Source organism: Cavia porcellus, unplaced genomic scaffold (genome assembly GCF_034190915.1).
Source record: "Cavia porcellus strain 051 isolate PalLab524CR breed Dunkin Hartley unplaced genomic scaffold, mCavPor4.1 scaffold_5, whole genome shotgun sequence".
NCBI lineage: Eukaryota > Metazoa > Chordata > Mammalia > Rodentia > Caviidae > Cavia > Cavia porcellus.
In genome coordinates, this window is record NW_026947488.1 from 44,076,558 (window position 1) to 44,092,379 (window position 15,822).

Here is a 15,822-nt window from a genome sequence, read left to right on the forward strand (position 1 = left end):
GAGACAAGGACTCCCTCCATCCCTACTCTACTTGCTCTAAATATGACTATTTAGAAAGTTAGTATAATCCAAACTAGATGTATTTCTCGAGAAAATTTTACTATATTACATTTTACTGCAAAAGTTTAAGCTATTATGCCCAGGTTAGCTTGTTAATCTGAAGTGAGATGCTAAACTCAAGACCGAGAGGCATCGGAAGCACATTAGTCCTATCATTCCAGAGGTCTCATTATTAAAACTACTTATGTTTGCCAAAAAAATCCAAGGCTTTTTGTCTTAGAAAGTCAACTTGGATCTCAAAAGTCCCTCAAACATTTCACACATGGGCCTTTGGGAGATGATAAAACCTTCAAGAGGTGGGATCTGTGGAAGGAAGTTAGGCCTTTGGAAGGGTCACCTGGAAGCAGCTATGAACCCCAGGCTCTCCTGATCTCATTGTCTTTGTTCACACCATGAGGTGAACAGATCTCTACAACGTGCTATTGCCATAATGTACTAAGTGCAAAGCTACAGGGCCAGGCAGCCATGGACTGAAAGCTCTGAAATCGTGAGCCAAAATGAACCTTTCCTTTTTCCTTTTATTTTTTGGCAGTACTGGGGGTGGAATCCAGGGTTTTCTCAGAGAGCTACACCTCAGCTCCTTAACTTTTTGAGATAAGCTGGTCTCACTAAGTCATTAAGTTACCCAGGCTGGGTTAAAACTTGCAATCTTTCTGTCTCAAACTCCCAGAGTGCTGAAACTACAGACATGGGTAACTGTACCTGGCAAGCTTTCTCTCTTATAAGGTGTTTGTCTCAAGTGTTTGTCACAGTGAGAGGACGCTAACAAAACCCTCATTTCATCCCTACCTCTTCTTTGCTTTTACTTTTGCAGAAAGGAGAAACAATCCTCTGGATGCCTCTACATCTTGATTTGGTTTTCTTTGTTTCAAGAAAGTAGCCAAAGACCAGAGAGTAGTGTGTTTTAATTCATTTTCAAAAACAAACTCACATGTCCAGGTCCTATTATTTGGACCTGACACATTATGAATTCCAAACAATAGTGCATAGTTACATTGAACAAGTTCTTGTGCTGCAGAGTCACTGGGCGCAGGGAGCAGTGAAACATTCCCAAGACAATCACTAGACATGCAGAATGCCAGCCAGAAGCGTGGATCACTTTCAGGGGTCTTGCTGCAGGGAGCATGAGGTTGTATTTTGTGTGCACTGAAAACTGTATAGGTAAGCCAGCGGAGGCTAAGGGGTAAAGCACCCCTCTTCTTTTGAACTTAAAGAGGTTTCCTCCCAAGGGAAGTGTTTCCAGTCCCTAAACTTCAGGGCCAGAAACCTCTCCAAGTAGGATTTGCTGCTCCTTGGAGAGTCAAAGCCAGGCCACCACGGGCATGAAAGTTGGCTGACCCCCACCTCCTTACCCGCCAGCATGGGGAGAACAGCTACCATTCACCCTCACCCCATGCATCCAAGGGACCACCACCCCTGGGTTTAAGCATGGATGCAAGCCAAGCAAGCCCCAGACACCAGGCCTGTTGGATTGTAGCTATGCTGATATATCCTGTGTACAAGGTGGAAAGTGCTTTTTTTGTTCTACCTGATCCAGCTGGGGACAGGACTTGGGGGTGCCCTTTTAACAGCCCCTAGCCCATGTGTTTGTACTGGGATCGGTCCCTAGGAATCTGCACTTGGTTGGCAGTCATTTTGTGGTGGATGTGGTAGATCACCAGCGTTACCACGATGACAAGGCCCAAGATAAGCCCCAAAACTAGGGGCAAGGTTTCCTCCAACTGCTCCCGTTCATCTACTGGGCATTTATGCTCTGAAACAAAAGAAGAGGAAAAGCAATGAGCTTCAGACAAAATTTTCCAAGTCTCCAGTCCCCCTATCTAAACTAAGGCAGAAATGGAGATGCAAAGATCTCTCAAAGATCTCTCAAAGAACTTTTGAGGAGATTATATTTTTTTTCCCAGAAATAATACTTCCCCAACAAACTCAAAGGCTTCTCAATCAAGTATTTCTACACAGGGTACAGTAAACATGTATCAGTTAAATAGGGCAACTCCTGACAGGTAACAAAACATTCACATGATTTATTTACATTTTCAGTGTTTTGATAATAGTATATCTTTTTTTGTGGTTTGAGTTGTTTTGTTTTGTTTTGTTTTGTTTTTTTTCTTTTTATCAGTACCGGGGATTGAACTCAGGACTGCCTGCTTGCAAGGCAGGTGCTTATGCCGCTGAGCTAAATCCCAGCCCCATCTTTTTTTAACTTTTACAGAAAGTATAGCATATATACAGAGCATAGAAAATTGGACATAAATATACGATCTTCAGAAAGACTGAAAATTCCAAGTGTTGGCAATGATATTGAGCAAATGGAACTCAGTGCTCTTGAAGAAAATGGGCATGACCACTTTGTAAAACTGTTTGGAAATTTCTACTCAAGACAAATACACATTTACTTTATAACCCAGCATTACATTCCTGAGTTTCTAGCCAAGAAAAATGAAAATATATGGACACATAAAGACTTCAGTCTAAATGTTCACAGATTTCTTGAAAATAGCCAACAAACAGAAACAATAAAGATGCCTATCAAAATGGAAGAAACTGTAGTATAGCTTACAATAATACTGGAAATGTTGAGTGAAATTTGTCAGACACATACACACACACACACACACACACACACACACACACACACACACACACGAAACCCCACATACTGTACGGTCTCATTTAGTTGAGTCCAAACACAGGAGCTAGATCTGGGCATGGTGTAATGCATGACTGTGATCCCAGCACTCTGGAAAGCAGAAGCAGGAGGACTACAAGCCAAAGCCAAAGCTGAACACTTTAGCAACTTAGAAAGACCCTGACTCAAAAATCTCAAAATAAAAAGTAAAATGAGCTGAGGAATTTGCTTAATTTGAAGGCTCTGTGCTCCATGCCACAAGGGGAAAAAAAGAGAATAAAAAGAGTAGGTAAAGCTAAATCTGTGGTAATTGAAATCAGAGAGGTGCTTGTAACCAGAAGAAGTGACAAAGAATTTTTGGTTGTCATGGAAATGTTGTAGGCCTTCATTTAGATGATGTCTGTGTGGTTGCAAGGATAGATAAAAATGCAAAAGCTGTATATTTTTTAAAACCTTACACTTTAAACATTATACTTTAAAAGTACATGTACTTTAAAATTTGTGCTTTTTAAACATATGTAAATTAAACTACAATTTTTAAAAAGAAATGTAGAGTCTGATGAATATTCACAAGTCAACCCTCTGCATAACCATCATGCAGCTCAAAAAAGGAAAATGTCAGTCACACACTGGGGCTGATTCAGTTTTACCATCCCAAAATTTAAGGTAGAGTAGCAGACCTGTATCTCCAGCCTTATAGGAATAAAAATGAAATTCTTGGGAGATCTTCTGCAATCCCAGAAACCAGAATCCATTTGTTCAGTCTCATTTTCTGCCTGTGGGTAACAGGTGGCCTTTTCACCAGATTTATGAGGGACACTATAGAAAACGGATTTTAGATATCTCTTCAGGAAGGTCAGGTTTTCATGTCGAGATGACCTAGTCAACATGGATCAAGCACCTACTGTGTGGCAGAGCCCCCCATGATCCCCATGACCTCACTCCTTCTCCCACCATGTGTGAGATCAGCAGAAAGAAGGGTGTGAGCCCTGACCCCCGGAATATTTCCTTTCTAATGATAAGAGTTCACAGAAAATTTTATGCAAATATACCCAAAAAAAGATGTGTGCTTAATTTTTCCTGAATGAGGTTCCTGAGTGAGCATTGTTTGAAGCACAGAGATGCCTATATCCATTATACGATAACTTGTAAATGACATGATTAGACCCATTTTACAATAAGGTGATTGAGGCAAGAAGAGGCTGAGTCATGTGCCCACATCACAGCTGACCTCAATGGTATATATCTTTAGTGTCACTGTGACAGCACTTAGCCAGCCTAAACAGCTGCCACCATGAAGCTGTGGGACCCCAAGGAGAAGTGGAAAGGAGGGCTTATGGGCTCACTCCCCATCTGTGCACCAGCCACGGGTGCACATTCAGGTTCTGAAGACACAGGAGCTGGATACTTTTTGCAAGGGACATGTGGAAATGTTCAGGGGTCATGGATATGATGGGTTTCTTGCTTCTATGGTTTCATAGTAGATGCATAAGCCAGTATTTATCAAATTGTGCCCTCAAATGTGTACAGTTTATTACATGTCAGTTATTCCTAAATAAAATTTTTCATTCTATATACTTCAGTGTTCTTTTTTTCTGAAAACATTTTTTTTAAAAATCTGGTAAACAGTAGAGACATGTTAAGATCCTACTAGTGTTACAGTGCAGTGAACCTTCCTGATAATAACTAGAATGTTAGTAATGAATTGGTAGAGGAACTTTCTGTCCTGTATCTGACTAAACTGTAATAAATTCCAACCTGCTGAGGGTCAGACTAGGCTTGCTCAGCATTCACAGAGCACCAGGGACACAAGAGTGGTGGTCTTTCCCAAGGGTACCACATTAGCTCTAATCTCTGGCTTACAGAGGTTGTTGCTCACTATGATTTATGTCTAGCTGTGTTCCCAAAGCTTCACGCAGTGATAGTTTTTTGGGAGATTGTTGAATCTAAAGGTTGTGACTCATTTGTAGTCAATGCTGGGATGAAGGGTACTGGGATGAAGGGTGGCCACCTGCAAGATCAGTCTACTGATTGGGTTGGCAACATCCTAATCCCAGCAGTCTGGTTAAAATCAAAGAGGCAGAAGGAGGTCTGTGTCCCACTTTTTTGCTCTTGTTCTTTTTGCTGTCTTCCTTGCCATCCTGTCTTACAGCCAGCTGATATGGACAGAAACCGCTACAAACTGTGAGCTAAACCTTTCCCCCTTTAAGTTTAGGTGTCAGATATTTTGTCTTAACAACAAGAAAAGTAACTAAGACATAGCTCAAATATGCTTTGCAATCTCGGCCTTATAGCTCTGGCCCCTGGTTCTATCCTTCTCCCCACAGAATAGGAGGATGATTAGACCAACCTGTCTGACATGGTTTCAACTCATTTTTTTTTTGCTTGACCTCTAGGTATGCAAATAGCTGGAAGTCCCAAATATAGTCTATGCCCTACTGGATATGGGAGACAAAGACAGAGAGAGAGAGAGAAGTTGGAAGGAAGGTAGGAAGGGAGAGAAAGGAAGAGGAGGGAGGAAGGAAAGGAGGAATACAGGAAAGGAGAAAGGAAGAAGGAAGGAAGGGAAAAAATTCCTCACCTTCTGAGTAGTCAAATAAAATGAAAATTCCTAAATTGTGCATTCTAAAATCCACAAAGCTCTAAAAATCAAAAGCTCTTTGTATTGTTCATTTGCAGCAAAACCTAACATCAAATCCAGTGAGGCTGTCTGTAGTTCTCCTTCATCCTACTTTACATGAAGACTCACCTGTTTCCCTGCAGGAAACAGATATGCTACTGTGTCCGATTGTAAGGCACCACCCTAAATCTCTGGGAGTCTCACATAACATATGTGGGCTATGGACCGTACTGCCTTCCTAGAGTCTGAAATATTCCTAACTCTGAAAAACAAGTACCTCTAAGACTTGTAGACAAGTTTGGTATGATGAACAATAGAAGTAGGACATGCTTTCCTCTAGGTTTAACCTAGAGATTCAAATTCTGCCTGTGACCTACAGGAGAAACAATAACAACTTAGAATATATGTACACACATAACTAGAACATAAGATTTGTAAATAGTGTATTATATACACTGTCGTGTGCATTGTGCATCTGATATGTTACAGTCTAGATGTTGAGTAGCCCTCATTAGCCATCAAGGGTATGGCCACCATGCCATGGCACTAGTAGGTGGTGCTGGAAAATCTAGGAAATGGGGCCACATAGAAGGAAGTCAGGTCCCTGGGGCTTGCTCCTGAAGGGGATACTGGACCCCCTGCCCTTCTTGTCTTTTTCTTTCATTGCTTCCTAGCCACCATTAAGTGAAAGATTTCCACTGTTGCATGCTCCCACTCTGATTACTGTGCTGCCATAGGGCCAAAGCAACACAACCAAGCAACTCATGAACCAAAGCTATGAGTCCAACTTTTTTTCCTTTTAAAATGATTACCTCAAATTTTTGTCACAGTAATGGAAAAATAAGTCACACATAACTATTTATGCTCCATTCTATCTTCTTTCACCTAAAGCTGGTTATAATCCACTAAAGCACAGATGCTAATCTTTTAGGGTCAGGTATGTGGGAGATCACTTAGAGTAATTTTTCTAAATGCAAAAATTAAAACAAATAAGAATATAAAGAAACTAAAATTTGACTATCAAAATATCTTTTAAATATTTTGCTCCTTTATTGCCATGTGTATATCTGGACTGTGATTATAAAGTAGCAAGAAACATAAATGTTATTTTAACATCTGTATAAGTTAATGTGAGATAAAACATCTATGATTTCTACTGGTGACAAAGCTAAAGTTACTGCTAATGGTGCTATCAGTTATTAGTTTGATTTATGACAAAAGTGAATATTAATTATAATTTATGAAAATAAGAATGTGACCGTTTCCATTGAAATTTACAGACCTCTGAATTCTACCCACAACCCCTATGAACTCATGGGTTAGAACCCTGTACAAGACCCAATTATACAACACAGATTATACAAGAAAGGCTTCAGCTCTCTGCCAAACACATCCTTTAGCGTACCCCACATTTTACATATCCTTTAGCCTATCCTACATTTTACATATCCTAGGACCCCTGAATCCTTGTCCACCCCCTGAGTATTTTGGGTCCCTCATGTCCTGTGTCTTACTGGACACAGCCAGAGTATACAAAACAAGAACGTGGGTAAGTGTCCTGTGGTTGGAAAAGGTGCCAAGCAGCCCTGTCATTGAGAAAACAGGAAGACAGATGAGACAGCAAAGAGCTTATCTGTTGCAAGATGCCTGTTATCAAGTAAGGTCCCCTACCATGATCCCAGAGCACCCATCAAAATCATGATGAGTCATAGGTTCTGGCTGTTAGATGTCAGTTTTATTTTATTGTTTGATGACCATAGCACTTTAAATTTTATTAACTCTCTACAAGAGCTCTTCGTGTGTTCCAATAAAAACTTTGTGGGCAAAGGGCCAGGCTTTCTGTTTCCTAATAGTTCTCCTAATACTAGGGCTCTCCCTGTATGAATATGAGGCTGTGCTTTGCTGGGCGTGCATCCCTCTGTAATCTGACAGGCTAGCTGCACAGAGAGGTCCGACCCTCTTTTTATATTGTCTCTGAGTTGACTCTGGACTCCTGTGAAGTGTTTATACTGATAAATGATTAAAATAAGTAGCAGATATTCTTATCAAGATGTAAACACTAGATATGAAAAGCAACTAAAACAATAATTGTTTTATAAACCCTTTCCCACCAGACCGTAAATACCACCATGCAAGGAAAGTTCTTACTTCTCAAGCACAAGGATACTAGGCGTGCACAGTGTCCTATTTTCTCTGTGTATCCAGCATTCCAACACATTCCAGTGGACTCTAACTACAAGGCAGTCAGAATCCCAGAGTTAAGAGCCCAAAGCATCTCTTAATGCCAATGGCAGTTGGTAGGTAAGCACCCCCATTTCCCCACTCCCTCAGGGGGAAGTAATTCTGAGGGCTACTCTATGTTGTCTCCAAGGGACAGTGCCTGGAACGCAGAATTCTACAGCTGGCTACAGAGCCCGAAGTGGGCTCCATACTGAAGCCCTTGATACCATTCTCAGCTGTGTTATAACCAGACTATTGCCACCTAAGTCACAAATCCACCCAAATTCTCTGGATCAGCAAATTTCCCGAGTGCTTGTGACAAGGCTTCTTACCACAGGGGTCTCTCCCAGAGAGTAGTGTACAGAGAAAGGTAAGGCATATTCATTTCCACCAAAACATAATCTCCCATAGAGGGCATCTCCCAATTAAGCTGTTAGGAACAATAATAAAAGGCTTTTAGGGGTAAATCAGTGGTGTAACTCAGGGGTAGAGCACTTGCCTAGCATACAGAAAGCTGTGGTGGGTTTAATCCCCAGAATTAAAAAACAAACAAACAAAAACCTCATGAATTTAGGGTCCCAAAAGATGTCTCTACCATTGCCTTGACACTTTTTTTTTTTTTTTTTTTTTTTTTTTTGGCACCAAGCATCAAACTCATGACCTCACACTTGCCAGGCAGGCATATACTCTACTGAGCTAAACCCACAGCCCCTGTCTTGACACATTTGTTATACCTTCCGGGCAGGAGCAGAAGGTCTGGGAGGCTGCAGGCACAGGATTTGGGAGGGCAGCCTTCACCAAGCAAATTCATCTCTAGCTTGGCCTTCCGTTGCTGCTTTGCAAAAGGAGACCTCAGTCTCTTCCTCAACAGTTTGATTCTTTGTTTTTTTTTTTCCTGAGAATTAAAAAGGGCCCAGCATATGTTTTAAATGTCTGTGAAAGCTAAACCCTGAATAAAAGAGAACAGAGTCAGCCTTCCTGGTCTCGTACGTATTTTTTTTCTTGACAGGAGATATAAAAGTTTTCTTTAATTCAAGCCATCAAAATGTTCAGGCTGGTTCACTGCCTCCCATCGAGGAATCTCCCGTCCCGTCATAGCCAGAAATCTCCCAGGTTCCCAAAGGGACACATTATGAATTAACTGCGGAAGGGCAAGCTAATTAACCTCAACTGAGGAACATGGGCCCACGAACTGCAGGGACAATCAAGCAGTCACCATACAAAGTGTGCTTGATAAATATGAGTCAAAAATGGCCTCTATGTCTTGCTTGTTTATTTCTTTACTGCAGTCTGAGATCTCTTAACTCAAAAGGATCCTGGTGTGAAATTCACGTTCTTGCTCATCCAATTATTTTTCAATAGCCCAAACAAGCAAATGCTGAGGTATATAGAGCCTGCCTGTTTGGCTTGACAGCCAACCTAACAGCTATTACCTATTGATAAGATCAGGCCTTGTAGTTATAAGGCCCAAAAGCACTGAAATCTTAGGAGCCAGACTCCTCCATTCCTCCCACTGTTGTGCTGCTAAACAGCATCACCCAGACACGTATGTCCTCGCTCCCCAGGAGTTCCTCGCCCTCCTCTTCTCTGCTGTGTGGTCCTTGTGCTATGTGCCTCTATCCAGACAATCTCATACAGTGAAGAGTTTCCCATCTCATACAATGTGGATTCTCATCTAATAAAGCTTGTTTACCCTTCAAACCTTCTTCAGCAGTGGTGGAAAACCTATGGCCTGCATACTGCAGTGGGCTACTTGTTACCATTGAAAGCTCTAAAAGATTCACCATCATGGCTCTGTAGGAGCCTAGAAACTGTTTAGCAATGGAAGATGTTGGGCCCCACCTTCATATCTACTGAACCAGACTCAACATGTTATGGTCACCCTAGTTTGCACACTGTAGCTCAAGATGCTTGTGCATGTGGCAACCAGAGGAGTGCTAGGATAGAGACTCTCATCCGGGAATCCGAGTGGTAGATGAGCATAATGCATTTAAAGGGACTCATGTGATAGACATATCAACCCCCATTTGGGATGCTCTCAGTCCCAGCAATCCATTTCACTGATCTTTTCCTGCTTTTCTCATACAGTCAGTCTATTGAGTAGGCAGCTGTGACGACTGTCAGGTATAACCTCCTCACACGTAAGAATCCTTACGCTGTGCTGGACTGCAGACACACACACACACACACACACACACACACACACACACACACTGTAGTGGATGGGCAGATATATGACCAGATGCCAGGCTTTCAAGCAGGCCTGCTCCAGTCACATTCACACAGGTATCCACAACATACTGAAAGCCGCCCCCCAACTTCATTCTGAGGAGTGGGGTTCCAGGGCTGGAACCAGAAAAAATATCCCAAACAGGATCTTTCAGATTCCAATAAACGGAACATAAAGTCTTTCACAGAACATAATAGGAGGCAGGTGCTGAGAGGAGGAGCCAAGAACAAAAGAACCCCTTCCAGCAAAGGCACAGGATTCAGTGAGTGATTTTGAATGAGGCCGGCCTCCTCCCAGGAGAACACAGGCTTGAGCCTGGGGGACCACACAGGAGAGAACATCCCAGTTATTATCCAACACAAGTACAATTTGCTTATATTTGCTAGATTTTATGCTTAGGAAATTACATATGACTGCCAATACCTTAGGTCCACTAGCAATGTAGCACCCAGAAACATAAAAATTGCTTTTAAAACAAAAGAGATCAATGCTGGCTTCAGCAGCAGAGACACTAAAACAAAAGATATCATTAACTTCACATGGTAAATTTTACCCATTTGTAGCAATGTAGCTCCAGTTCTAATTCAGTACTTATTTAGGCTTTGTAAACAATTTTAAATATATATGAAATCTAATTTTTTCACTCCATAGACAACTATAAGCAATGATAGCGAAATAGTTCAGAATGGGGTATGGTGGGATTGTGGTAAGGTAAGGTAAAAGCATGTTACAACAGCAGTAGTACCAAAATGTAAAGAAGTATCTAATAAGAGCTGATCACCAAAATACAAAGTCACTAATGAGAATTAAAATACACACATAAACTAGGAAGTATTTGTAGTAGAGACCCTGTAAATGATACAACTACACAATCTGATATTTTCATCCTAAATTCCTGAACATCAAGAATCACAGTCAAATCACATCTAATTACATTTAATATTCCCAGTTTCAGAATGACACTCATCATTATGGTATATAAATATTCAAAATATTTCAAGATAAAAGATAAAAGAGCAGAAGCTGAGGACATAGCTCAGTGCAAAGGACCTGTGTTCAATGCAGTTCTCACTACGGAGAGGAAAGGAAAAATACATCAAAATGAAATTCCCTATCCTTCCTTGAAAATGGGTAAGTGTGACATTGTTTTTAAAAATATGTTACATTCTGATTGTCTGGCATACAAGCACTTCAAAGTGTCTATTAATTGAATGGACAGTTTCAAAATATCAATTTAGGCAAAAGTAACCCTACATCTGTATCCAGCCTGGCCCCATGTTACATGCTAATAATGCAAAGATTAAAGGAGAACCAGACCTGTCTGTCAAGGACAATTTAAGTTAGGGATTCCCAAATGCCTTTGGAGTAATCACAGGATGGTAACGGGGCACTGCATTTGGAAGTCGCTGTGTGGAAGCTTATGAAAGCTGGAGACCTTGGGAAATGGGGGTGGGTGGCACAGACAGGGATTTCCTAATCATATTTGCATGTTAAAATAGTAGTATTCACCTGGGGATCCCCAGCCCAAAGGCAGGCACATACAAAACAATCAGCAGCTCCTCATAAGACATAAACAGACCATCCGGCTGTCCCTGTACATGGGAATGAGGAAAAGGGAGGAGAGACAAAGAAGAAAGGAATGCGGCAAAGGAAGAAGGGCGGGAAGAAGAAAGAGCAAGCCACCGGGAGAGCTGATACATTCAGCTTCGTGACTCTTTAACCTTTGAAAATTGTTAGAGACGGTGGCACTTAACCCTAAGAAACTCCAACAGAAGCATCCTGGGATACTGGCAGAACCCTCTCCTCACCTGTCCTTAAAATCTGCCATTCCTCCTCCCTTCCTCATGACTCTGCCCACAACGTACCTTCACTGAAGACAAAATCTGAGATGATGTCAAAGGGTTGGATGTGGACAGCAGACAGGATCATAGTGACAGTCTTCTGGGGATCACTGGAGGCCAGAGAGATGCTCTGCTGAGCTTGACACTCATAGGACTTCCCAGCTGGGGTCACCAAAGCAGAGAGGTGATGCGAGTTGGCCGTGTGCTTCCCAGCTGCAGCAAAGGCCCAGGTCAGCCAGCAGTTAGGCTCCTTCTCTTACCCCGTACAGTTCTGCTCAGCTCAGACACCTGCCCCACCCTTCCTAGCCCCTGCTGTTAGGCCAGAGCTGGGCCTCAGCAAATGGAATTGGGCCATAAAGCACAAACAACATCCGATCTCTGCGCAGAGCTCCTTACATACTTCTTTGGAGTTTCTTTTTGGAAGGAGAGAATGACACACAAAAACCTCCTCAAACCTTTTTACTATATAAAACCCAACAGTTGAGATTCTAAAGACACAGAAGAACAGGAACTTGGTTTCTTTAACACTGGATCAGCAAACAATAAAACACGGTCCTCAACAAAGCGCAGCTGCTTGCTGGTTCTCCGGCAGATGCACGAATATGCATGCCTTGGACAGCTGCCCCTTCTCTCTTTCTCTGGTCCAGGTTCTTTTCCACTTCTCCTTTGTTCTAACTGAACTAGGGGAAACACTGGACTATGAAGTGGAAATTCTCTTTTTACTGCAGCAATAAAGAAAGAATAAAAAAGAGGGATGGTGCATGTATTCTTTTATATCTTCAATAAAAATTCTCTCACAATATAGGTGCCCATCCGGTGACAGAAGGCCTCATTTCAAGTGAGACAATTTAGACCAAAAAAAGAGAAAGTAATGAAATATGGCCTTTGATATGCTTCAAGAAAGATACGTTTTTATTTAGGGGATATTCCTCTTGCCACAGTATTTTTGGACATTTATGGAAGATGTGGGTGAGTTAAAGGAAGGGTAGGCAGGACAAGCTAATCACCTACTCAGAGTACAGAATCCGCTCTGGGGTGGCTGCAGTCCAGGACCGGCCATGGAAGGGAACCATGGTGCCATATACAAAAAGACAGCCAAGGGCATCCAATCCTGACACAAAAGGAATGTCTCACTGTCTACTGTATTCTTAGCACCTGAACAGAAAACTCACGGAGCAGAGAAAAGTTTAAAAAGCTTTGCCCTTTTCCACGTTCCTTCAAAGCCAAATCTTGAGGTCCTTATGAAGCACCAGAGGAAGACGAGGGGAGGTGGGGGTGTCTCATCTAGAATCAGGCCAAGGCTTGAGACACAGGTTCTCTTTCCTCTGCTTTGGAGGTCAAGGCAAGCAGGCAACGCCGGACTGGCCTAGAAGCCCAAGCCCAGATGGACTGCCAAACCCAGAGGAATTACCCTCGGATTCTGGGCTCCCCTACTAAACCCTGCAGCGCAACACTCACCACTGACCGCGTCTTTAAAGTGGGTCTTCTCAGAGGAGTCGTACACAAACTGTACCTTGCTCAGCCTCCAGGTTGCCTCAGGTCCCTTGGACGTGTTGTGGCTTTCCTGCCAAGAGCGAGAGGTACTATCAAGGGCTCCAATGACTTCTCGGCCAGTAAACACAGTCGCCACTACGCCACTACTTCCCCACCCACCTGGGAACCAAGGCCCCTCCGTGCGCGCATTCCAGGCTGCCAGTTACCTTTACAAAGAGCATTTTGAGAGCGTAGGCGCGATCCACCCAGAACACCTGCAGCTCTGATTCATTGTGGCCACAGCGGCCCTTCACCTCGGCTCCCCGGGTCAGTGAGATATCAGCCTGTTCTGTGATCAGCTGGGAACACAGATGCCCGCGCCCCTCAGCGCGCCCAGCCCCCGGGGGCTTTAGGGCGGTGCGTCCAAACTCTGGCTTGCACGTTTGGGCGCTCCTTTGAGCGAGCGCTCTCCCGGGTGCAGGAACATGCGGTTAGATTCTCTACGTGCAGACCCACCGGTAGGGAAGCAGAGAGGGGGGTTTGTTTTCAAAGCAGGCAGGGCGAGCAGGAGACGTTACAAGCTGAACCCCCATGCAGCATTCGGGAGCAGCCTGCAGGGATGTGGGGGAGAAGGCGGGTGACCCAAGGTCTTCGCAGGGCCCTGAGGGAGGGTGCCCTTGGGCCCTGAAGCCCTAGGAGCAAGTTAGGGAGGCAAAGGTTCCTTACATCGACGTAATTGCTGGCCCATACATCATAAGGAACAATAAATTTGGCTGCAAATTCTGCCATGAGACACGTCGTCCCATTTTCCCGCACCACAAATATATCTTTTTCAGGGTTAGTGGAAAGACCCGAGAGATTTTCCACTTCTTGTTCTGCCATGATTTGAGCCACCGTCTCTACGGAACAAATAAAACAATCCCATCAATTTGGGGTTCACGGAGCCACTGCGTCCAGGACGCAAGAGCCAGCGCAGAGCCCGTGGTCTTGGGGTTTGGAGTGATAAAGTTGCACACTAGCTGCTGTGTGCGCCTCAAGCCATTTCGCTAACCCAGCGCTATCCAACTCCACTCATATGCGGTTGATTTATGAGGGGGAGTCTTTATTTATAAGGCTACATGCTAGGGGTTCAGAATCAAATCTTTGTTGCTAGTGCTGTGACCACCGCCCCCACCCCAGCCCGCCAGTCCAGCGCTGTCTGAATTATGCCACTCAGGTATGTGACTCCCCAGAGACTTCTTTGGCAAGGCTGGGGAAAAATTTCCCCCACCTCCAAAGCCGGGGTGGGGGGGGGGGCATGAAACACTAAGACGAAGACCATTTCTTCAGTCCTAATGCCAGTCTGATCCTCTGCAAAGAGTACATGCCTTCCTGCCGGTCGCCAAAACACTACTCACTGAACAGCACGAGGAGAACTCGAAGCGTGCCGACGCGGAAAAGGGCTCTTCCTCGGAGATCCATGCTCCTCGCGCTCGCGGCCAGCGGGGCCAGATGTGCTGCTGCAGAGGCCGCCCGGGAGGGAATCCCTCAAAGTCGCCGCCGGAGCGGAGCGGACCGGAGTGAGCGCAGGGCGGGGGCCGGGGCGGGGGCGGAGGGAGCGCGTGTCCAGTGCGCGCGGGCCAGGACCGGGTAGGTGCCGCACCGGCCTCCGCGGGTCGAGCAAGTCAGCTCACTGCAGAGAAAAGGGGCACGCAGCGAGGGAGCTGTCCGCAACTGCGAGTGCTGAAAGGAATCCGGCGGTGTTGCAGGCGTGGTCGTGACTTGGCTTATGCGGAGGGCCAATGAGATTTGGGGGAGCCTAAATTTTCCCTGGGTCTATTTTCTGTTCTGCAATCCTATCTGCAAAGATGAGTGTGTCCTGAGAAACTTAACAGCATCGGCACCTGAGACCAGCTATTTCACCGAGGTAGCTATCATCACAGCCCTGGAGTCCTGAATTCTAAAAATGCACAGGGCTCCCATAAACAAAAGCAAACCAACAAGAAAGCAAAAAATAAAAAAAGGTAGGCACAAATTGTGGAGGAGGAGGGGAATAGGGGTTGGCAGAACAGAGAGAGAAAATGCTATGGCAACAGTTTCCTGCATTTGGAGACATTCCCTTCTTGGCTCTGCTCTGCTCTGGGTGAGCTCCTGGGTGTACAGTAACACTGATGCCTCCTCACACCGGTCTTCAGAAGCTACAGTGTAACCACTTGAAATTACTGCCCAGGAAGTTCCCTAAGTGGGTAAGGACTCTGAACTCTGGGGTCATCGATCCTCTCTCTTTATAAGTGTGATTCACTCTGCCAGGAGGGCTGTAAATGAATCTGAAGTTTATAAGGTTAAACAGAGATTTTTAGGGTACGAATTTTAGAAGTATGCTGACAGTAATGCCACATTCATAAAAAATCACACTGATATTACTTTCAAGCCTCTAGTAAAACAGAAAAACAAATATTACTGGAATAATTCCCATACTTAATTTTTGGTAGTTTGCTTACTTTTTATTCTTTCTTTTATAAATTAGAATATACATCCTTCAGGAAGAAATATGCTGTCTTTATTCATTGTGGTGATGTCCAAATATTTCATTGTGTGAATAAATAACCATTGCCTCGGTAACATAATGTCATAAAATAAAGTCATGTTAGAAGGCAAACTGCAAAATATTTTCATCTACATTTGATTCTCCCCACAACTTTAGAAGGCAGGGTACATGTATGTTCTTATGCGTATACATGTACCCACACTGAGGTTCAGAGAAATTAAG

The 15,822-nt window shown here is 43.8% G+C and overlaps 1 protein-coding gene across 1 annotated transcript; it reads right to left on the reverse strand.

The window, feature by feature from the left end:
* Nucleotides 1-947: 947 nt before the first annotated feature.
* Lamp5 (lysosomal associated membrane protein family member 5) lies at nucleotides 948-15,002 on the reverse strand. Its single transcript, XM_003476575.5, has 6 exons — nucleotides 14,471-15,002; nucleotides 13,800-13,972; nucleotides 13,301-13,432; nucleotides 13,059-13,164; nucleotides 11,625-11,813; nucleotides 948-1,813 (listed from the first exon to the last, which is right to left on the reverse strand). The coding sequence occupies exons 1-6, from the start codon at nucleotides 14,532-14,534 to the stop codon at nucleotides 1,635-1,637; spliced, it is 843 nt and encodes a 280-aa protein (XP_003476623.1). The 5' UTR covers nucleotides 14,535-15,002; the 3' UTR covers nucleotides 948-1,634.
* Between the last annotated feature and the right edge of the window lie 820 nt (nucleotides 15,003-15,822).

Excerpts from the sequence above, each read along its gene's own strand:
- Lamp5 (XM_003476575.5), bottom strand. The coding sequence starts at position 14,534 with ATGGATCTCCGAGGAAGAGCCCTTTTCCGCGTCGGCACGCTTCGAGTT. Across the intron at positions 13,973-14,470 it reads AGTTCTCCTCGTGCTGTTCA|AGACGGTGGCTCAAATCATG; the intron begins GTGAGTAGTGTT and ends TTTGTTCCGTAG. Across the intron at positions 1,814-11,624 it reads AGATTTTGTCTTCAGTGAAG|AGCATAAATGCCCAGTAGAT; the intron begins GTACGTTGTGGG and ends CTTTTGTTTCAG.